This window comes from Rana temporaria, chromosome 4 (assembly GCF_905171775.1).
Source record: "Rana temporaria chromosome 4, aRanTem1.1, whole genome shotgun sequence".
Lineage (NCBI taxonomy): Eukaryota > Metazoa > Chordata > Amphibia > Anura > Ranidae > Rana > Rana temporaria.
This window is the reverse complement of record NC_053492.1, coordinates 266,847,021-266,868,902: the sequence shown is the minus strand read 5'-3', so window position 1 is coordinate 266,868,902 and position 21,882 is coordinate 266,847,021. Positions and strand designations below refer to the sequence as shown.

The 21,882-nt window shown below is 44.7% G+C and overlaps 1 protein-coding gene across 5 annotated transcripts in view; it reads left to right on the top strand.

Moving 5' to 3' along the window:
* FYN (FYN proto-oncogene, Src family tyrosine kinase) overlaps window positions 1–21,882 on the top strand; it is a 292,106-nt gene that overhangs the window by 248,745 nt on the left and 21,479 nt on the right. For 3 of the 5 annotated variants that reach the window (XM_040350252.1, XM_040350253.1, XM_040350254.1), the window contains 2 exons: window positions 4,361–4,525; window positions 9,152–9,331. In XM_040350252.1, coding sequence (XP_040206186.1) covers window positions 4,361–4,525; window positions 9,152–9,331 — 345 coding nt within the window. Of the gene's footprint in view, window positions 1–4,360; window positions 4,526–4,815; window positions 4,972–9,151; window positions 9,332–21,882 lie in introns of all 5 variants that reach the window. The other 2 variants (XM_040350256.1, XM_040350255.1) reach the window with 2 other exon arrangements.

The window sequence follows — 21,882 nt, the reverse complement described above, 5'->3', positions numbered from 1 at the left end:
CTTATAGCCGACATGCATCCGACTTTGATGACAATGAACAGACTTGGATCCCCCCAATACCAAACACTGTGTTTGGTATGAATCTTGAGGGGGAACTCCACGCTAAATTTTAAATAAAAAAACGGCATGGGTTCCCCCCCAAGAGCATACCAGGCCCTTGGGTCTGGTATGGATTTTAAGGGGAACCCCCTACGCCGAAAAAACGGCATGGGGGTCCCCCCAAAATACATACCAGACCCTTATCCGAGCACGCAGCCCTGCCGGCCAGGAAAGGGTGTGGGGACGAGCGAGAGGCCCCCCCTCCTGAACCGTACCAGGCTGCATGCCCTCAACATGGCTGGTGGGTGCTTTGGGGCAGGGGGCCCCCCTGCGGCCCCCCACCCCAAAGCACCTTGTCCCCATGTTGATGAGGACAAGGGCCTCTTCCCGACAACCCTGGCCATTAGTTGTCAGGGTCTGCGAGCGGGGGGCTTATCGGAAAAAAAATCATTGTAAGCACCTCTGTCAGTGGTAAATGGCTTGTCTCAACCCTTTAAATGCTACATCTGCAGAACAGCTTGTTCTGTTGAAAAACAGACCTACTGGTCATATCACCAGGTGATAATAAAGGAAAGCATAAACAATGAAAACGAATACAGCCATCACATCTAAGAATTGGTAAGCTGCATTATATTAAATGTTTGCATTTGGGTTTAGTACCGCTTTCTTTAAATGCCTGTTAAATCACAGAACTGGGACAAATATGCAGAATGGGAGTTCACACTTCATGGACAGCATACTTGTTTCAGGTTAGTAGCTCACTACTGTAAGAGGCAAACATAGATGACAGCCCTGAAGCTTGAAAGATAGATAAGTGTAATAATAATACAAGAAAAGCCTGTCTTAAATTATGTAATTGAGTTAATAGAAACCGATATTGCTTATTCTAACGGAGAGAAAAGGCAAACTATACTGCATGTAGGAATTTCATGACTGATAGAAAGGTTTTTAGATACACACTAGGGTTTTTACTTTTTCCTTGTCTCTCAGAATGCCCTGAAAGGAATGTTCCATATGGGAAAATGTGTTTATATGCGTTGTCTCAGTTTACTCCTTAAGCAGCTTTGCATGCAAGAAAGTCGATTTTTCCTTGCTTTCAGAATCAGTCTGGAGGAACAGGGCCCACAGGAGAGTATGACCTCAAAAGCAAGGAACGCCAGCTTTCCACGCTGAGTATTTCAGCTCCCTGCCAAAAGATGGAATGGTGCCACATAATTACTGCTCACCCTGTGGCAGATATAAAAACTGAAGGAAATATCTGTAATACCCATAACAACTTTGCACATTCTAAATACTATTTGTATTGTATGTAAAATAAAAGCATACATCTGACTGGCTGCCATGAGCAGTAAGATTTCCTCTATTTTTTATTACTTTATGCCTAGTTAGTATTGCCACTCATGCCTTAAAACATAAGGACAATAGTATTAAAGTAATTCTAATTGTTTTACCTTAATGTATTCTCTGCATTAAGGTAAAAAAAAATTCCAATGATTGTATCACCCCCTCACCCCTCTTATAAGTCTTATCTCGATCCAGCACTGTGACCATCTGCAGTGCCTCTCTCCTCTCTCGCTTTCTCTTTGCTCGTAGTGGCAGCAGCAGGAGCTATTGCCTCCTGCTGCTATCAATCAAATCCTGTGAATGGGGTGGGGCTTAGCCGCATTGTGTGTTGTCAATAAATGCACACAGCCCGGCTCGAGAGCGAGCCCACAGGTGCGCCCTCATAGGAAGAACCCTATAGTGCCAGCAGGGGACCCCAGAAGAGGAGGTTTGTGGTCTCTGTATGCAATATCATTACGCAGAGCAGGTAAGTATAACATGTTTATTACCTTTCAAATAAAAAAACTTTAGCCTTTACAAATGCTTTAAAAACTATTTAAAAATAATGTTTTGTATCAGAATTGTCTGTGTTGCCTGTAGCAACTGGTCAGCTTCTTCCTTTCAATTTGTAAGCTGCAACACAAAAATTAAAGGGAGACTCCTAATGGTGAATATAAGAAACACAATGAGGATGCGTTACTTAACGAGTAGAGACTGTTCACTTAATAAAGTAAATTTTCATTAAAATAGAGTAAAACTGTTGTCCTTTTTGTAAACCAGTTATACCAGAGCTAGCAAAAGTCTTATTTTTTTTTATTTGCCTTGCATATGACTGGCTCTTAAAAATGCACAGGTTCACATGATTTACTATTTACTACACTTAGCAAACTAAGCGTTCACTTTAGTGAACAGCTTCTACTCTTTTGATAAATCCATCCTAGTTTTTCTTTCAGATTCTTCAAACATGGCAAGTAGTGATGAGCTAAGGTTCGGGCTGCTGGCAGTCTGGCCCGTACCCATGGAAAGCTGTCACAAGATAGCATCCCGCCACATCAGTCAGCTGCAGCCTGGGAATGCCCTGACACCATTGACCTAAGATGGCCATTTATGCTCAAAGACATTGTCCAAATATGGAAATTATTTGTATTATTATACAGGATTTATATAGTGCCAACAGTTTGCGCATCGCTTTACAATATAAAGGGAGTACAGTACAGTACAGACAGACACTCCTGATTGGCTAAGACACAGCAGCGGGCGCCAATGGCAATCAAAGTCAGTGAGCTAATGAGGAGGGGGTACCGAGCCATGGCTCCATGTCTGAATGGACACACAGAGCTTTCAATCTAATAGGGTGGGGCAAGTGGTGCAAAAGGTCATAACTGTTGGGGATGAGCTAATGGAAGTGATAAAAGCTCAGTTAGTTGGAGGTGTTATAGGCTTCCCTGAAGAGAAGAGTTTTCAGGGATCTCCTAAAGGCAACCAGAGTCAGGCCTCGTACACACGACCGAGTAACTCGTCGGGCGAAACACATCATTTTCCTCGTCGAGTTCCTTGTTAGGCTTGTCAAGGAACTCGACAAGCTTGCTTTGCGTACACACAGTCAAGACAAAATCTCCTCATTCTCAAACGCGGTGACTACAACACATAGGACGGCAGGGGAAGTTTGATTCCCTTGCACAACTTTTGGGGCTGCTTTTGCTAATCTCATGTGTTTGCGTGTTAAGTAAAAGTTTGGTAAGAGACGATTTGCACTTTTCAGTCTGTTACAGCTTTAAAAATGTGTTCTCTCCATTACAAATGCTACTTTTACTCCCGTCTTATACTTTATTATGAGCAAGCGCGGGTTCCTTAGCATACACACGCTCGAGTTTCTCCTCGGAAACGAGGAACTCGACGAGCCAATTTGACTCCCGTTGAGGAAAAAGAGAACTTGCTCTCTTTTTGGCTCGACGAGTTCCTCGACAGTTTCCTCGATGAAAAATGTACACACGATCAGTTTCCTCGGCAAAAAAACTCTCCCACCAAGTTTCTTGATGGATTCTGCCGAGGAAACTGGTCGTGTGTACGAGGCCTCAGAGATAGCCGGACATACTGAGGTAGAGAGTTTCCACAGGATGGGAGAGACTCTGAAGAGGTCCTGGAGATGAGCATGGGAGGAGAATACATGGGAGCTTGAGAGTGAGCAGGAGGTCTTGGGAGGAGCGGAGAGTATAGTTTGGGTGATATTTGGAGACAAGATTGATGATCTAGTTTTGGGGCAGTTTTGGATGGCTTTGTATGTTGTTGTTAGTATTTTGAATTTAATTTGCTGGGCAATCAGAAGCCAATAGAGGGATTGGCAGAGAGGGCTGCAGACACTGAGCGGCTGGTAGGGTAGATGAGTCTGACAGCAGCATTCATGATAGACTGAAAAGGGGATAACCTATGGAGGGGTACGTTTTTGGGAAGGGAGTTGCAATAGTCAAGGTGAGAGATAACAAGGGAGTGTTTGAGTAGCTTGGTGGTTTCATTAGTTAAAAAGGGGTGAATTTTAGAGATGGTATGGAGGTGAAGTCTACAAGCTCCTGACATGGATTGGATTTGGGGCTGAAAGGACAGGTCACAGTCTAGGATTACACCTAGTACATTGACCTAATGTGGTAATTTATGGCCAACAAGATTGTCCAAATATGGCCATCTGGCAGAACTGGCTTTAGCCTGAACTTTAGCTCATCACTAATAGTAAAGCATATTTAGATAGCAGTGAATATGTTTTTTAAATGACAGCAATTGATACCAGTGAATGTTTGGTGAAAGTCATATTTACAGCTTTAAAATACTGTATGCCTGTAAGTATGTGTCATTTTTATGTGATTTGTAATAGACAATTTACACCCTTGCTTTCAGTGTTTCCTCCGGAAATGTAATGTGTGCTGCTTTTACTAAGTATACTGTGCTCCATTCCTGTGTGTCATTTCTCTTCTCTTTTGCCCTATTCTTATTATGTGCCTTTCAGAGAGAGCTGCTGGCCTCTGCTGCCGCTTGGTAGTACCATGCCATAAAGGAATGCCAAGGCTTACTGACCTGTCTGTCAAAACCAAAGATGTCTGGGAAATCCCAAGAGAGTCTCTCCAGTTGATCAAGAGACTGGGAAATGGGCAGTTTGGGGAAGTATGGATGGGTACGCAGAGAACATCATTTATTGTTCTGTTTGGCTGCTCTGGTGCGGAGCAGCAAATGGAAAGATGGAATGTGACTTAGGGAGAAATATTGAAAGTGCAATGATATTGAAAGTGCAATGATATTGAAAGTGCAATGTTATTGCATTTCTACAGAACACATGCTGACACAATGCAGGTTTTCTAAAAATATATTGCTTTTCTAGAGTTATAATTATAAAAGGTACAAAACACCTTCCATCTTTCTTATTGCATGTATTACATGTATTTCCAATTATTTCCTTTCCTGTAGACAATGCTGATGGTTTATGTTATAATTTAACAATGATTGCACGGACTTATGTACCACAAACTATTGGATTGGCTAAAGATGCTTGGGAAGTGTCACGGAGCACAATAAACCTGATGCAGAAGCTTGGTCAGGGCTGTTTCGCTGAAGTGTGGTATGGTAAGGTGGATCATTTGTTGTGTTATGGAAAAATTAGACATCTTTTTATTTAAAAAAGAAAAGTATAGATAGATATGTAAACTTTTATTTGGAAAAGACCCCAAATGTTCTGTTTCGAGGGATCTTTTTAAAGGAAACCACAATAAGGCACATCTACTAACTGGTTTGTTTCTTGTAGAGCAAGCAGTATGTTACACTGCTTGATTGTTATCTTGAAGACTGAAAACTGGGCCCATGTTTTGTTTTATAATACTAAAAGTAGAAGAGATTATAACTTTGCCAGTTAAAGTGGTTCTAAAGGCAAAAGTTTGTTTTACCTTGATGCATTCTCTGCATTAAGGTAAAACATATTTCAATAATATCAACTCCCCCCTAGCACCTCCCCTTAAACACTTACCTGAAAATTCTCTCGATCCATCACTGTCCTACCTGCAGCAGCTCTTCTCCCTCTGGTCTCCCTCCCTACCTGGTCTCGCAAGCTTTGCTAATAGATTTGGGAGCCATTGGCTCCTGCTGCTGTCAATCAAATCCTTTTAGGAGGGAGCTGGGGGTTGGAGCAGAGCCATGCAATGTGTGTCTATGGATGCACCCAGCCTGCCTCGAGTGCCCTTATAGCATGCGGATTGCTATGGGGAGACTCAGAGAAGAGAAGGAGCGAAGAGCAACAGTGGGGACTTCAGAAGAGAAAGTTCGGGGCCACAGATTTTTTTTACATTTACAACCACTTTAATTTGACTCTCTGACTTTTATTTAAAAAAAGCATCAGAATTAATTAATTAAGCATTCAAAATAAATTACTAGGAGGTAGTATTAGTGACAGCACTGCTGCTCCTAGCAGCTAGAGACAACCCCTGGGTAATTGTAAGACAACAACCAAGGGGCAGAGCCACAAAGAAGTTACAACGGCGTATCTATTGATACGCCGCGTAACTTCTATTTTGCTCCGGCGTATCTTTGTTTTGTATCCACAAAACAAGATACGCCTGAAGCTGGGCTAGATCCGACTGGCGTACGTCTTAGTACGCTGTCGGATCTAAGGTGCATATTTACGCTGGCCGCTAGGTGGCGCTTCCGTCGAATTCCGCGTTGAGTATGCAAATTAGCTAGATACGCGAATCCACAAACGTACGTCTTGCCGGTGCATTTTTTTACGTAGTTTCTGTAAGGCTTTTTTCGGCGTAAAGTTACCCCTGCTATATGAGGCGTACTCAATGTTAAGTATGGACGTCGTTCCCGCGTCGAATTTTGAACATTTTACGTTGTTTGCGTAAGTTGTTCCCGAATAGGGCTTTGCGTTGAATGACGTTCACGTCGTAAGCATTGGCTTGTTGCGGGTTAATTTCGAGCATGCGCACTGGGATACCCCCACGGACGGCGCATGCGCCGTTCAGAAAAAACGTCATTTACGTCGGGTCAAGTAAAATTAACATAAAACACGCCCACATCTTTAACATTTGAATTCTGCGCCCATGCGCCGGCAGATTTACGCTACGCCGCCGTAACTTTAGAGGCAAGTGCTTTGTGTATACAGCACTTGCCTCTCAAAGTTGCGGCGGCGTAGCGTTAATACGATACGCTACGCCGGAATAAAATTACGATCCGCTACGTGGATCTGCCCCCAAATGTCTCTATATAGCTCTTGGAGCAAGGCTGTATGTGTCATGGGTGTTCTGACACCTCTGTTCAAACCACAGTCTCAAAAAGTCAAATGTCACTAGAGTCACTGAGAAAGAAAGAGTTTATTAAACTTGTAAATCACATAGAAAATCCATAAGAGTTAAGTGATTGAAAAAAAATAGTTGCTATAAGAGAATTGGCTCGTACCAGATGCACCAATGATCAGCTAGAAAAACAACCAGTGGCTAAGACAGCTTACTTATATATTTTATATATATATATATATATATATATATATATATATATAAACCCTTCAGCAAAGAGCAATCCTACTTAGTTCTCTGTTTATGAGGGGCCCACTAGGTTTGTTTGCCATAACTAAGCCTGGCCATAGACAAGTCAAAAACCAAACGTTCTGTCGATCAAAAAGCAAAAATGCCTCATACAATTGTGCCATCATTTGTTTAGTTTTTCTAAAAACAATCCAACATGTTGATTATAAGGTATAAGTTGTCATGTTCAATGTATTAAAAGCATATCCATAAGTCTCTAGTAGATGACAGCCTTCCTGGTGGTTATTGGTGAGCAAGTCCCTCTGGATGGATGTGATGTAAGGTGCTTGGAACCAGAAAATCAACCAAGGGAAGACCAGGAAGAACCAGCAGGAGCAGCAGACTATATGTGTGGATCACATGGATAATAACCACTTTGGACAGCAAGGAAATGTTACATCACATCCACCCTGAGGGACTTGCTTACCATTGACCACCTGGAAGGCTGCCATCTGCTGGAGACTTATGGATATGCTTTTAGGACATTTTACACGTGAGTGCATATTTATTGCTACACTTAGGTAGTGGCGCTCTTCTCTCTTTTTGTTTTTCCTCTTATACATAACTTATACATAACTTTGTAGTAAACCTGTTTGAAAAAACTTGTTTACTGAATTATCCCTCAGGTGTTGTAGCAGGTACTGCATGGTGACTTTTCTTACATTTACCACACTCCTCTTTAACCCAATCCAATAACAGAGCTTCAAGAAAAAATATATGTACTTCCACATAAACTCCCCTCTGCCTCTCACAAATCATTTCTTAGTGCCTGAGTGGCTAATTGCCTGAGCAAGCACTGTGCAACTTCTAGAAAGCCAGTATTTGAACAAGTTTTTCCAGACCCTACAACAATGGAAACTGCAACAAAGATAAGAGTGGGCACCTGCTATAAAGCCTTACGATTAGTAAATAAGTGCAGGTTTACTTTAAAAGGTTACATATATCTAAAAAGCTACGCTATGGGGGTTATTTACTAAAGACAAATCCACTTTGCACTACAAGAGTAAACTACAAGTGCAAAGTGCACTTGAGATTGCACTGAAAGGAAAATAAAAAACAGCATTTTAGCTTGCACATGATTGGATAATAAAATCAGAAGAGCTTCCCCTAATTTCAAATCTACCCCTCAGATTTACAGCGACTGCACTTCCAGTGCAATTTCAAGTGCACTTTGCACTTGTAGTTTGCACTTGTAGTGCAAAGTGGATTTGCCTTTCATAAATAATCCCCTATATCATGCTAGCCGAGGTCTTTTTTTTCTAATTTAGATCTACTCAGCTGTAAAAGGCACACCCCCAAAGTGAAGTTAGATTCTGCAAGACAAGAAAGGGGGGATTTACTAAAACTAGAGATTGTAAAATCCGGTGCAGCTCTGCATAGAAACCAATCAGCTTCCATGATTTATTGCCAAAGCTTAAAGCGGAGGTTCACCCTAAAAAAAAACTTTCTACCATGCCATCCAGCCTACTAGCATCAGCTACAGTATGCCTTTATTTTATTTTTTTGCGCTGTACTCACAGTTTAATCCATTAGTTTTGTTTCAGGCTCCCGCGGGGAGTAGGCGTTCCTATGAAGAGGGGAACATGATTGACGGCCGGCTATGGCGCGTCACGCTTCCCGAAAATAGCTGGAGTAGGACTCGGCTCTTCACGGCGCTGTACGGCGCCTGCGCAAAGACTAGGAGCTGACTGCGCAGGCGCCGTGAAGAGCCAAGTCCTATTTCGGCTATTTTCGGGAAGCGTGACGCTCCATAGCCAGCCGTCAATCATATTCCCCTCTTCATAGGAACGCCTGAAGCTTAACTAATGGATTAAACTGTGAGTACAGCGAAAAAAATAAAATAAAGGCATACTGTAGCTGACGCTAGTATGCTGGATGGCATGGTAGACAAAGAAAAACATTTTTTTAGGGTGAACCCCCGCTTTAATTGAACAAGCTGAAGTTCGAAGCCGATTGTCTACCATGCACAGCTGCACCAGATTCTGAATGCACCAGTTTTAGTAAATCTCCCTCGTAGATTTCCTAATTTATCTAACTTGGTGAAGGAAATACTTGGCTAGACAAAATGTATTCCATGTCTGGAATTGTATTTTTACATTTTTATTAAAGCTATACACAGCCAAACACCTCTGCATACACTGCTGGTAGTGCTTAGCTCTTTCTTGTATGCTTGTGCCTCCATAAGTAAGTAATCAGCTAATGTGTATCTATATTGGTCTTCCTACTTGTAGGTACATGGAATGGAAACACCAAGGTGGCTATAAAGACATTGAAGCCAGGGACCATGTCTCCAGAGTCTTTCCTGGAAGAAGCTCAGATTATGAAAAAGCTGAAACATGATAAACTGGTGCAGCTGTACGCAGTGGTCTCAGAAGAACCTATTTACATTGTCACTGAGTACATGAGCAAAGGTCAGAAGTAATACTTAGTAGTAAAGCTCAACTCACATGCTATAATATAAATAGTGTATAATTATTATACATATGTAATGACGGAAATCCGAGTCACACTCTGCAAAAGTTAAGTAAGCAGAATAAGAAAGATATTGTACAACAATGGTCTAGTGCAGGGGTGCCCAACCTTTTGATGAGCGAGGGCCACTGAAGCGATTTGGTAACCGGTTTGGGGCCAAAATGAGTGGAATGGGCGGATGACAGGTCTGTGTCCACGCTGCATATGCTGAACAGACACGGAAACAGCCCACGCTACTCTATGGGCCCTCCAATTCAATCCGCCCAGGTGAAAGGGGACGAATCCCCTTTTCTGTTTTTTTTTTTTCTTTTTTAGCGTATCGGATTGGAGGTAAGCAGGGGTAAATGGACATGGAGGTGAATGAAGGGTTCGATTGGGTCCTAAGGTTGCTTTCACAGTGATGCACCACATGCACTTGTGGCTTTCTTGCAGGTTAGCTGCACTTTGTCATAGACTTCTATTATATCCTGCAGGTGTGGTGCACTTTCTGAAAGCGCACCATACCCACATGTGATAACAGAAGTCTATGGCTCAGTGTAGGTAACCTGCAGGTGCACTGCGCTCCACCTGCGGATCAGTTTGAAAGCAGCCCAGTAACCACTGCAAAACAGATATGCCCATATATACACTGTGGCCCAAATTCTCAAAGGAGATACGACGGCGTATCTCCAGATACGCCGTTGTATCTCTGAGTCTGAGCCTTCGTATCTATGCGCCTGATTCTTAGAATCAGTTACGCATAGATTTCTATTAGATCCGACTGGCGTAAGTCTCTTACGCCGTCGGATCTTAACTGCATAATATATGATTTAGCTCGATTAAACAGTCCCTTTTCAACAGCAGCAAATTCTCATTCTTCCTATTAACTGTGTGAGAAAAACATGGGATTGTGGGTAATGCTGGCCATAAACTATACGAGAAATCGGACGAAATTCAGTAATTTAGACAAATCGTTAATTTTTCAGCCAATTAATGGGCACAAAATCGATAATCGTTTGGACGTTTTTGAACCGAAAAAACAAAGGACTAGTTTTGAAATTTTCTGCCGAACGAACGATAAATTGAAAGGTTAATGTGTTTCCCATCTGAACTGTCTGCACTAGGTATATGTAAAAAAACAAACAAAAAAATTATTCATTTATGTCCACTGAACGATATATCGGTCATTACATGATGGCACTATCGTTTGCACTCACGGCTGAATGTTCGTTTTTCGAAAATGGGTTCGGCCGATTCTTCGTATAGTGTATGGCCAGCATAAATCTTATACCCATAAACCCATGTTTTTTCCTTGTAGTTAAGCGAGCTGGACTGGGAGGGAGCATGTGTCTTTTAGAGACATGCTTCCTTCTATGACACTGCAGTGAGAGGCGTGTCTCCACTGCAGGATTTTTATTGGACAGCTTGGGCTCCAAGCTGTCCATTGAGCTCAGTGCTTCTGACAAGAAGTGAGGAGAGGCACTGTGAGCTCATCCTCTGTCTGCTGCAAACAGAGTCTGCCAGCTTGTATTTAAACTGGCCGCTCTGTACATAGCTTCTGACAGGCTGCGCAAGGAGCGATGACCAGTGGTGGGGTAGGACTTCAGCTACCTACCCCAGGTCAAGAGCTATGACCCTCGAAGCTTGAAGCGTGTTTTTGTTATTTTTTATTTTCATGGCAGATGAGGCTCTGCCTCACTTGCCTCCCCTGACTGCACGTCCCTGGTGTAAAGAACAATTGGCGAAGGTTAAAAATCTGCACTGCCTTCTATGAAGTGATTAGACATAGAAGTGAATACTATAATAGTAGGTGGAGGAATATGACCTTCACCTGCAGGACATGTGGGTGCTGCAATTTATTTAGCCTGAATAAGGCTTGCAGACAGTGGTAAAAAGGAATTAAAAAAAGCGCAACCCAGAAATAAATGAATACCTAAATAATTAATGCGAAAAGTAGCAAGAAATTGATTAATTAAGTGACAAAAATATATATGTGTATTAAAACATTAGAGCCCTGCAGGTGCAGCTGCTGATGGATAATTATAAAATCACTCCCATACAGATTGGACAAAGACAAACAAACAGTATTCTTCAGAATAACAAAAGGTAGGAATCTGCAACAACGTTTGTTAACTACTAGCCGACCAGCCACCGTCATTATACGGCGGCAGGTCGGCTCTCCTGGGCGAGAGCCCGTAGCTATACGTCCGCTCTTCGAGCGGCCACTAGGGGCGCGTGCGCGCCACCGGAGGCGCGCGCCCCCCGCTCGCCCCCGACTCCCGTGCGTGTGCCCGGCGGGCTCGATCGCCGCCGGGCACCTGTGATTGCTCTTTACAGAGCGGGGACCGGGAGCTGTGTGTGTAAACACACAGCTCTCGGTCCTGTCAGCAGGGGAAATGCTGATCTTCTGTTCATACAATGTATGAACAGAGGATCAGTGTTTCCCCTAGTGAGGCCACCCCCCCCCCCCACAGTAAGAACACACCCAGGGAACATACTTAACCCCTTCCCCGCCCCCTAGTGTTAACCCCTTCACTGCCAGTGGCATTTTTATAGTAATCCAATGCATTTTTATAGCACTGATCGCTATAAAAATGCCAATGGTCCCTAAAATGTGTCAAAAGTGTCCGAAGTGTCCGCCATAATGTCGCAGTACCGAAAAAAATCGCTGATCGCCGCCATTACTAGTAAAAAAAATATATTAATAAAAATGCCATAAAAATACCCCCTATTTTGTAAACGCTATAACTTTTGCGCAAACCAATCAATAAACGCTTATTGCGTTTTTTTTTACGAAAAATATGTAGAAGAATACGTATCGTCCTAAACTGAGGAAAAAAAATGTTTTTTATATATTTTTGGGGGATATTTATTACAGCAAAAAGTAAAAAAAAATCATTTTTTTCAAAATTGTCGCTCTATTTTTGTTTATAGCGCAAAAAATAAAAACCGCAGAGGTTATCAAATGCCACCAAAAGAAAGCTCTATTTGTGGGAAAAAAATGACGCCAATTTTGTTTGGGAGTTACGTCGCACGACCGCGCAATTGTCAGTTAAAGCGGCGCAGTCCCGAATCGCAAAAAGTGCTCTGGTCTTTGACCAGCAATATGGTCCGGGGGTTTAAGTGGTTAAAATCCTTGCAAAGTTCATAGATCATCCATAGAGGCATGTTTTTTTCCCCCAACAAAAGTGGAGTTACTCAATTATACTAAACAGGTGCTAATGATCAACAAGATAAAATGTACTGTAGGTTAAAATGCAATTAATAAACTAAACAGAATTGACTTCTTCTGTTTTAAAGGCAAAGGCTAGACACGGCTAATATTAATTTCATTTAATATTCCTTGTTTTACAAACACATATTTATTGTACGACAAAGGCTTTTCAGAACACTTGGCAGAAACGGCACAAAAGTCACTACCTTCTTTGTGGCTCCCTTTGTCTGAATGAAACCTGGGACCAGAGCCATAGTATAAAGGATGAGGAACTAGGATGATTCATGGCTTATGAGTCATCCACTTCTGAATGTAAATTACACCTACAGAGTCTGTAAACAGATAGATATATATATATATATATATATATATATATATATGTGTGTGTGTGAAAAAGGTCCTAAAGCTCCACCTGCTGGCTTAAAAAGAGTTTTCAAAATATTTATAGTTTAATCAATCTATCTATCTATCTATCTATCTATCTATCTATCTGTGACGGTATCGGTATGATATCCCCGTCAACGTTCCCTTCTTCCCATAACGACAATCACCCCAATATTCCACGAGGAGGGATATCCCTGGAGTCGCCCAGAAAGCCACACATGAGACCAGCTTACTGCTTGAACAAGACAGACTTTAATGTTAAGAAACCAGAGCTTATATGTGGTTACAACTGTTACAATGACAAATCTCCGCCCCCCCTCACACAGTGGGGGGTCTTCAATACAGCTCCTTTGAAATAAAGATATTTCTTTGAACTACTCAGTAGCTAGCCGAGTCGGCACCGCATATAGAGAGATAATTATCACAATGAAGCAATCAGCATAATTAACACAAGCCACTTATCTAATCACAGTAACCAGTAAACACAGGGCTAAAACAATTAACATTTGAAACAGGGCTAGCTGCAGAAGAGTAACTACAATTAACAGCCTTAAACAAGCAGGGAGGATTAACCTGAAGCATATAGGTAAAAAGTCCATCACAATGGCCCCCCTTTTTCTCCCTGCTCCGGCAAACCCGGTTGGACCTTCCCTGGTCCAGTAGGGTTGACGGGTTCAGAGCTTTTAGTCCGAGGTTAACTCCGTTTGGCATGACTGACCTCCCTTGACAACTGCTCCCGACTCAGGTAAGCCACCGGGTCGTCAGATCACACGCCGGTCAGTCCCCAAGTCTTTGTGCGATCTGCAGAGTCACCAGAAGTCAGTGTGAAGATGGCGAATGGGTCTGTGCGCCGCCATCTAGGTGTCCCGCTATGGGAGGGGCAGGTTATGGCTCTGAAGTGACAATCACAGGAGATTCATAAAAAGAAAAAGTTATATTTGTTGAAGTGCTGTAGCACTGGTGCTCAGAGTCCGGGGGGGGGGGGGGGGGGAGGGGACTCAGAGCCCCATAAGGTCAGCCACCCCCTGCTCCCTCCGCAGCCGCCGGTTCTCCTCTTTGAGCTTCTCCAGCTCCATCTCCAGTTCATGGAGCCTGGGGGGGTCAGCCCGCTGTGACCTCAGGTGGTTGTTCTCCTCCTCCATGCGGCTTATGCACTCCTCCAGCTCCATGTACTCACGGATCAGATCCTGCTTGCTCATGTCCTGCAGGCTCTCCACGTGGTCCTTCATCATCAGGAACTGGGTGGGGGTGTAAGGGGCCACCGGTGGGCCCTTGGCGAACATCTCGGCCCGCATCTGGGATGCCCGCTGTGACTCCCTCTCCTCCAGTCGCTTCTTCTCCTCCCAGGTCCGCTGGTTATATGACTTCCAGGACCTCTTCTTCTTGGAGGTTAGCTGGCGGTGCCTCTTTCTGCCCAGCTCCCTCCAAGGCCCCTCCGGCTCATGGCTGTCGCCCATGACCAGCTGACAATGGTGTTCCCTGTTGTCCGTAATAACAGATTGTACCATGAGGGCTTCGTAAGGGGTGCCCAATGGTTCTTCCTGACCCAGCTCCTGGGGATCCCAAGCCGAGTCTACACAATGGGCTGCTGCTGGTGGGCGGTACCCAGGTTGAGACCAATTTGACCTGGTGTTGTCATTCATGGGGCAATTCTGCTTGAAGTGACCCAACTGTTTGCACCGGAAGCAGCGTTGTTCGTTGTCCTCCTGGCGTGGGTAGCGAGGGCTATATGTCATCGGTCTGTTAGGCGGTTGGTATCTAGCGGCTGGTGGGTGTGAGGGCGCCGTTGGTTGTGGGGGTTGTACCCGTGGTGTGACCTGGTTTGTCTTGCGAGTATCCGCATATTCATCCGCCAACTTCGCAGCCTCTGGTAGAGTCATGGGCCTGCGATCTCTCACCCAATCCTTGACGTCCGTCTGGATGTGATTGTAAAATTGCTCCAGGAGCATTAGTTGCAAAATGTCCTCTGCGGTGGTGGCCTGGCTGCTGTTAACCCAGTTAGAGGCCGACAGGGACAGCTGGCATGCCCATTCTGCGTAAGAGTCTTTCGTGGTTTTGCGTGAGTCCCTGAACTTCTGTCGGTGGGACTCTGGGGTTACTGCATAGCGAGCCAGGAGCACTTCTTTAACCCGGGCGTAGCTATGGATATCCTGATCTGGCACGGTCCGGAAAGCATCAGAAGCTTTGCCTGACAGTTTGCCTGACAATATTGCAACCCACTCTCTTCTAGCTATTCGGTGCAGGTTACATTGTCGCTCAAAATCCGCCAGGTAGTTATCAATTTCACAGTCCTTTTCATCAAAAGCTTTAAAAGCGCTAAATGGAATCTTCCTTGCGTCTGCTGTGCTGTACTCACTGTTCGTAGAAGGTGCGGCTGCTTGTTGGACTGCTGCCAGTTTTAACTGTAGCTCTGCGTCCCTTATTTGTTTATCCTTCTGTAGTTCTGCGTCCCTTATTTGTTTATCCTTCTGTAGTTCTGCGTCCCTTATTTGTTTGGCCTCCTCCGCTAACAGGTCCATCACTTTCAGAACCACATCTGGCGTTGGGTTCGGGCCGAACCACGCTAGCTTCTCTCTCATTAGCTTGTTGGTTGGTGACTCCTCCTGAATCACTGGTGTCTCCATCTCTTGTACTGCTGGCGTTGCTGCAATCCCGTTCTCCTGGTCTAGCTCCATTAATTCTGCTATGATGACCCGCTTGGTTTTGTTGCTAGCAATCCTTCCACGAACTTCCAGTAGTTCTTCCAGTGTCTGCTTGGAATCCGGGTGTGAAGGGGAATAGAAGGGAAGATCCCGCTGCTACCAACCAATTGTGACGGTATCGGTATGATATCCCCGTCAACGTTCCCTTCTTCCCATAACGACAATCACCCCAATATTCCACGAGGAGGGATATCCCTGGAGTCGCCCAGAAAGCCACACATGAGACCAGCTTACTGCTTGAACAAGACAGACTTTAATGTTAAGAAACCAGAGCTTATATGTGGTTACAACTGTTACAATGACAAATCTCCGCCCCCCCTCACACAGTGGGGGGTCTTCAATACAGCTCCTTTGAAATAAAGATATTTCTTTGAACTACTCAGTAGCTAGCCGAGTCGGCACCGCATATAGAGAGATAATTATCACAATGAAGCAATCAGCATAATTAACACAAGCCACTTATCTAATCACAGTAACCAGTAAACACAGGGCTAAAACAATTAACATTTGAAACAGGGCTAGCTGCAGAAGAGTAACTACAATTAACAGCCTTAAACAAGCAGGGAGGATTAACCTGAAGCATATAGGTAAAAAGTCCATCACACTATCTATCTATCTATCTATCTATCTATCTATCTATCTATCTATCTATCTATCTATCTGTCTGTCTGTCTGTCTATCTATCTATCTATCTATCTATCTATCTATATATACAGTACAGACTAGGGTTGTCCCGATACCACTTTTTTAGGACTGAGTACAAGTACCGATACTTTTTTTCAAGTATTCGCCGATACCGAATACCGATACTTTTTTTAAATGTGTCCCCAAATGCAGCCATGTCCCCCCACATATTGCAGCCATGTCCCCCCACAGATGCAGCCATGTCCCCCCACAGATGCAGCCATGTATCCCCCCATCCAGCCATGTATCCCCCCCATCCAGCCATGTCTCCCCCCCATCCAGCCATGTCTCCCCCCATCCAGCCATGTCTCCCCCCATCCAGCCATGTATCCCCCCATCCAGCCATGTCTCCCCCCCATCCAGCCATGTCTCCCCCCCATCCAGCCATGCATCCCCCCCATCCATTCATGTCTCCCCCCATCCAGCCATCGTCTCCCCCCATCCAGCCATCGTCTCCCCCCATGCAGCCATCGTCTCCCCCCATCCAGCCATGTCTCCCCCCCATCCAGCCATGTCTCCCCCCCATCCAGCCATGTCTCCCCCCCATCCAGCCATGTCTCCCCCCATCCAGCCATGTATCCCCCCCATCCAGCCATGTATCCCCCTCATCCAGCCATGTATCCCCCCATCCATTCATGTCTCCCCCCATCCAGCCATGTCTCCCCCCATGCAGCCATGTATCCCCCCATGCAGTCATGTATCCCCCCATGCAGTCATGTGTCCCCCCCATGCAGCCATGTCTCCCCCCCATGCAGCCATGTCTCCCCCCCATCCAGCCATGTATCCCCCCATCCAGCCATGTCTCCCCCCATGCAGCCATGTATCCCCCCATCCAGCCATCGTCTCCCCCCATCCAGCCATCGTCTCCCCCCATGCAGCCATTGTCTCCCCCCATTCAGCCATGTCTCCCCCCATCCAGCCATGTCTCCCCCCATGCAGTCATGTATCCCCCCATGCAGTCATGTATCCCCCCATGCAGTCATGTATCCCCCCCATGCAGCCATGTCTCCCCCCCATCCAGCCATGTCTCCCCCCATGCAGCCATGTATCCCCCCATGCAGTCATGTATCCCCCCATGCAGTCATGTATCCCCCCATGCAGTCATGTATCCCCCCCATGCAGCCATGTCTCCCCCCATCCAGCCATGTCTCCCCCCATGCAGCCATGTATCCCCCCATGCAGTCATGTATCCCCCCATGCAGTCATGTATCCCCCCCATGCAGCCATGTCTCCCCCCATCCAGCCATGTATCCCCCCATCCAGCCATGTATCCCCCCATCCAGCCATGTATCCCCCCATCCAGCCATCGTCTCCCCCCATCCAGCCATCGTCTCCCCCCATCCAGCCATCGTCTCCCCCCATCCAGCCATCGTCTCCCCCCATGCAGCCATGTATCCCCCCATCCAGCCATCGTCTCCCCCCATCCAGCCATCGTCTCCCCCCATGCAGCCATCGTCTGCCCCCATGCAGCCATCGTCTCCCCCAATGCAGCCATCGTCTCCCCCCATCCAGCGTCTCCCCCCATCCTGCCATGTTCCACTTACCTGCATCCCCGCTGCCGCCGACTGTGTAATACGCCGGGAACGTTACAGCTTTGAATCGCTGTAATGATTGGCCCCGCGCTGCGTATAGACACTCCCCCTTGCTCGGGATTGGACAGTTCACCCGAGCAAGGGGGAGTGTCTATGCGCAAATCATTACAGCGATTCAAAGCTGTAATGTTCCCGCCCGTATTACACAGTCGGCGGTAGCGGGGATGCGGCGTAACGGCGGCGGATCGCGGCGGCGGATTGCGGCTTCGGTTGCGGCGGTGGGGGACGGCAAGTATTCTATTTGTGTATCGGGGCGGGGTATCGGCGTCTGAGTACCGCCGAAAAAACTCGGAATCGGTCCCGATACCGATACTAGTATCGGTATCGGGACAACCCTAGTACAGACCAAAAGTTTGGACACACCTTCTCATTCAAAGAGTTTTCTTTATTTTCATGACTATGAAAATTGTAGATTCACACTGAAGGCATCAAAACTATGAATTAACACATGTGGAATTATACATAACAAAAAAATGTGAAACAACTGAAAATATATTTCATATTCTAGGTTCTTCAAAGTAGCCACCTTTTGCTTTGATTACTGCTTTGCACACTATTGGCATTCTCTTGATGAGCTTCAAGAGGTAGTAACCTGGCGCAGCACCCCATCACTCTCCTTCTTGGTCAAATAGCCCTAACACAGCCTGGAGGTGTGTTTGGGGTCATTGTCCTCTTGAAAAATAAATGATGGTCCAACTAAACGCAAACCCCAGCAGAGCATGATCCAATTTGCTACAGCAGGGGAAAAAATTCCTTCCTGATCCCCCGAGAGGCAATCGGATTTACCCTGGATCAACTTTACCTACAAATCTTAGTACTCAGTTATATTCTGTACATTTAGGAAAGTATCCAGGCCTTTCTTAACCTCCCTGGCGGTATGATTCTGTCTGGAATTACGTACCAAAAGCGGTACAATTATTTGCAAGGAAATTTGGCGTTTTATATTGTAGGCCTGTAATTCTTAGGAATAACTCACTTAAATCTGACCAAACAAGAATCTAATAGGCATCCTGGGTATGACATTTTTTAAAAAACAAAATGATAAATTATAATATAATAAATAATTATAAATAATTATAACAAATAATAATATAATTCTAATAAAAATTATTCAATAATGTAATCAAATCAAAATCACTGACATTTTCTCAGTTGCAAAATTGTTGCTGTCATTATTTTTTATTTTTTTATGACGAATTTCCCCACAAATCGCTATCGCACAATTCTGCAAGTGATTATAATTTATTATCGCTGTTTTTTAGCTGAAAACCATTTTTGACATAAAGGGACACTTTTGGTTGCTATGGACAATCTACAGTTTGCAGGGAGAAAGAAAGGTTTTTATTATATACAATGATATGTAGGACACTGGGCAGACCACTAGGGACAAGGGGGGTGTGTATTTTTTACATACAGTACTGTAATCTATAAGATTACAGTATACTGTATGTATAGTGTTTGTTTACATTTTTGAATTTGGCGCCGTTCTCCGCTCCCGTGCGTCGTAACGTCGCAGGGAACGGAGATCGGCGGCACAGGAGGACGCTGTGTGAATCGAGCGATGTCCCGCTCGCTCACACAGCGCGGTGACATCGCTGGATCCAGGACAAGGTAAGCCAGCGCACGCTGCAGGCTCTGCATAGCTAGCCCGAGCGTGACTCGGGGATACCGATCGCAACATGAAAAACCCACCCCGAGTCACGCTCGGGAATACCGCCAGGCAGGTTAAAGAAATCTACTGAGCTGGCCAGAACCACCTCTGGAGGGAGTCTGTTCCACATTTTCACAGCTCTTACTGTGAAAAAACCTTTCCGTATTTGGAGATGAAATCTCTTTTCCTCTAGACGTAAAGAGTGCCCCCTTGTCCTCAGTGTTGACCGTAAAGTGAATAATTCAACACCAAGTTCACTATATGGACCCATTATATATTTGTACATGTGGATCATATCCCCCCTAATTCTCCTCTTCTCAAGAGTGAATAAATGTAGTTCTTCTAATCTTTCCTCATAGCTGAGCCCCCCCATGCCTCTTATAAGTTTGGTTGCCCTTCTCTGCACTTTCTCCAGTTCCCCGATATCCTTTTTGAGAACTGGTGCCCAAAATTGGACAGCATATTCCAGATGAGGTCTTACTAATGATTTGTACAGGGGCAAAATGATATGTTTCTTTTTGGAGTCCATACCTCTCTTAATAAAAAAAGACTTTGCTCTATTTGGAAACCGCAGCTTGGCATTGCATGCCATTATTGAGCTTATGATCAACTAAAACCCCCAGATCTTTCTCCACTACGGATCCCCTCCAATGAAATTAATCGCCGGCTTTGTTTACCTACTTTTGAACTGGGTTCAAAACACATGTCTAATGCAAATCAGCAGATTTATTTTGATACAGAGTGGATGACCGTTCTCAGGCTGTGTCTGACCTGCTTTCTCTGGACGGAGCTTGTAACTGGAGATGTGTGTGCATTGCAGGCAAAGCAGTTCTAGCGCTGAATTTTGTTGGACTTTACATTAGAACGCAGCTCAGCTAAAATGCATGCAATTGAATATAAAGTCCAGTGTTTGACAGCAAAGCTTGTGTACACAAGCCACAACAGTCTTAGAGCCTGCACCCTTAAAAACAAGTTTACATCAGTCATATTTACATCATTGTGGGTTCCCTTTAATCCTACCTTCCTTTTTTTAAAAGAATAAAGTCTTATTGAAAAATGTGGCACAGTGACAATAGTAGAAACCAAAACAAGAAACTTAGACATAGTACAACAGTGTTGATTGTCCAATGAGTGATTGAGACCAGCATCATCATAATGTAGCAATGTGTACAAATATGGCGAAGAGGAAAACTAATTTGGTCCAGTTTAGGATGTGAATAAAAAAAAACAAACAGACCAATAGCTGACATGGGTTTAACCACTTAAGCCCCAGACCATATTGCTGGTCAAAGACCAGGCCACTTTTTGCGATTCGGCACTGCGTTGCTTTAACTGACAATTGGGAGGTCGTGCGACGTGGCTCCCAAACAAAATTGGCGACCTTTTTTTCCCACAAATAGATCTTTCTTTTAGGCCTCGTACACACGACCGAACATGTCTGCTGAAACTGGTCTGCGGACCAGTTTCAGCAGACATGTTCGGTCGTGTGTACAGCCGACCGGATTCCCGGCCTAGTGGACAGGTTTCCAGCGGACAAATGTTTCATAGCATGCTATGAAATATGTCCGCTGGAAGCCTGTCCATCGGACATGTTCGGTCGTCTGTACGACTCACAGGACATGTCCGCTCGGCCGAAAGCCCTCGCATGCGTCGAAGCGATTCGACGCATGCGTGGAAGCATTGACCTTCCAGGGTCGCGCACGTCGCTGCGTCATCGTTGCGGCGGGGCCACGTCACCGCATTCGCTGTCCGCGGGAAATTTGGTCTGATGGTGTGTACAGCCATCAGACCAAAATCCGCCAGCGGACATGTCCGATGAAAACAGTCCGCAGACCGTTTTCATCGGACATGTCCCGTCGTGTGTACGAGGCCTTGGTGGTATTTGATCACCTCTGTGGTTTTTAGTTTTTGCGCTATAAACAAAAATAGAGCGACAATTTTGAAAAAAAATAATATTTTTTACTTTTTGCTATAATAAATATCTCCCAAAAATATATAAAAAAACAATTATTTTCCTCAGTTTAGGCCGATACGTATTCTACATATTTTTCGTAAAAAAAATCCTAATAAGCGTTTATTGATTGGTTTGCGCAAAAGTTATAGCGTTTACAAAATAGGGGATAGTTTTATGGCATTTTTATTAATATTTTTTTTTACTAGTACTGGCGGCGATCATTGATTTTTATCGGTACTGCGACATTATGGCGGACACTTCGGACACTTGACACATTTTTGGGACAATTGGCATTTTTTTAGCGATCAGTGCTATAAAAATGCATTGATT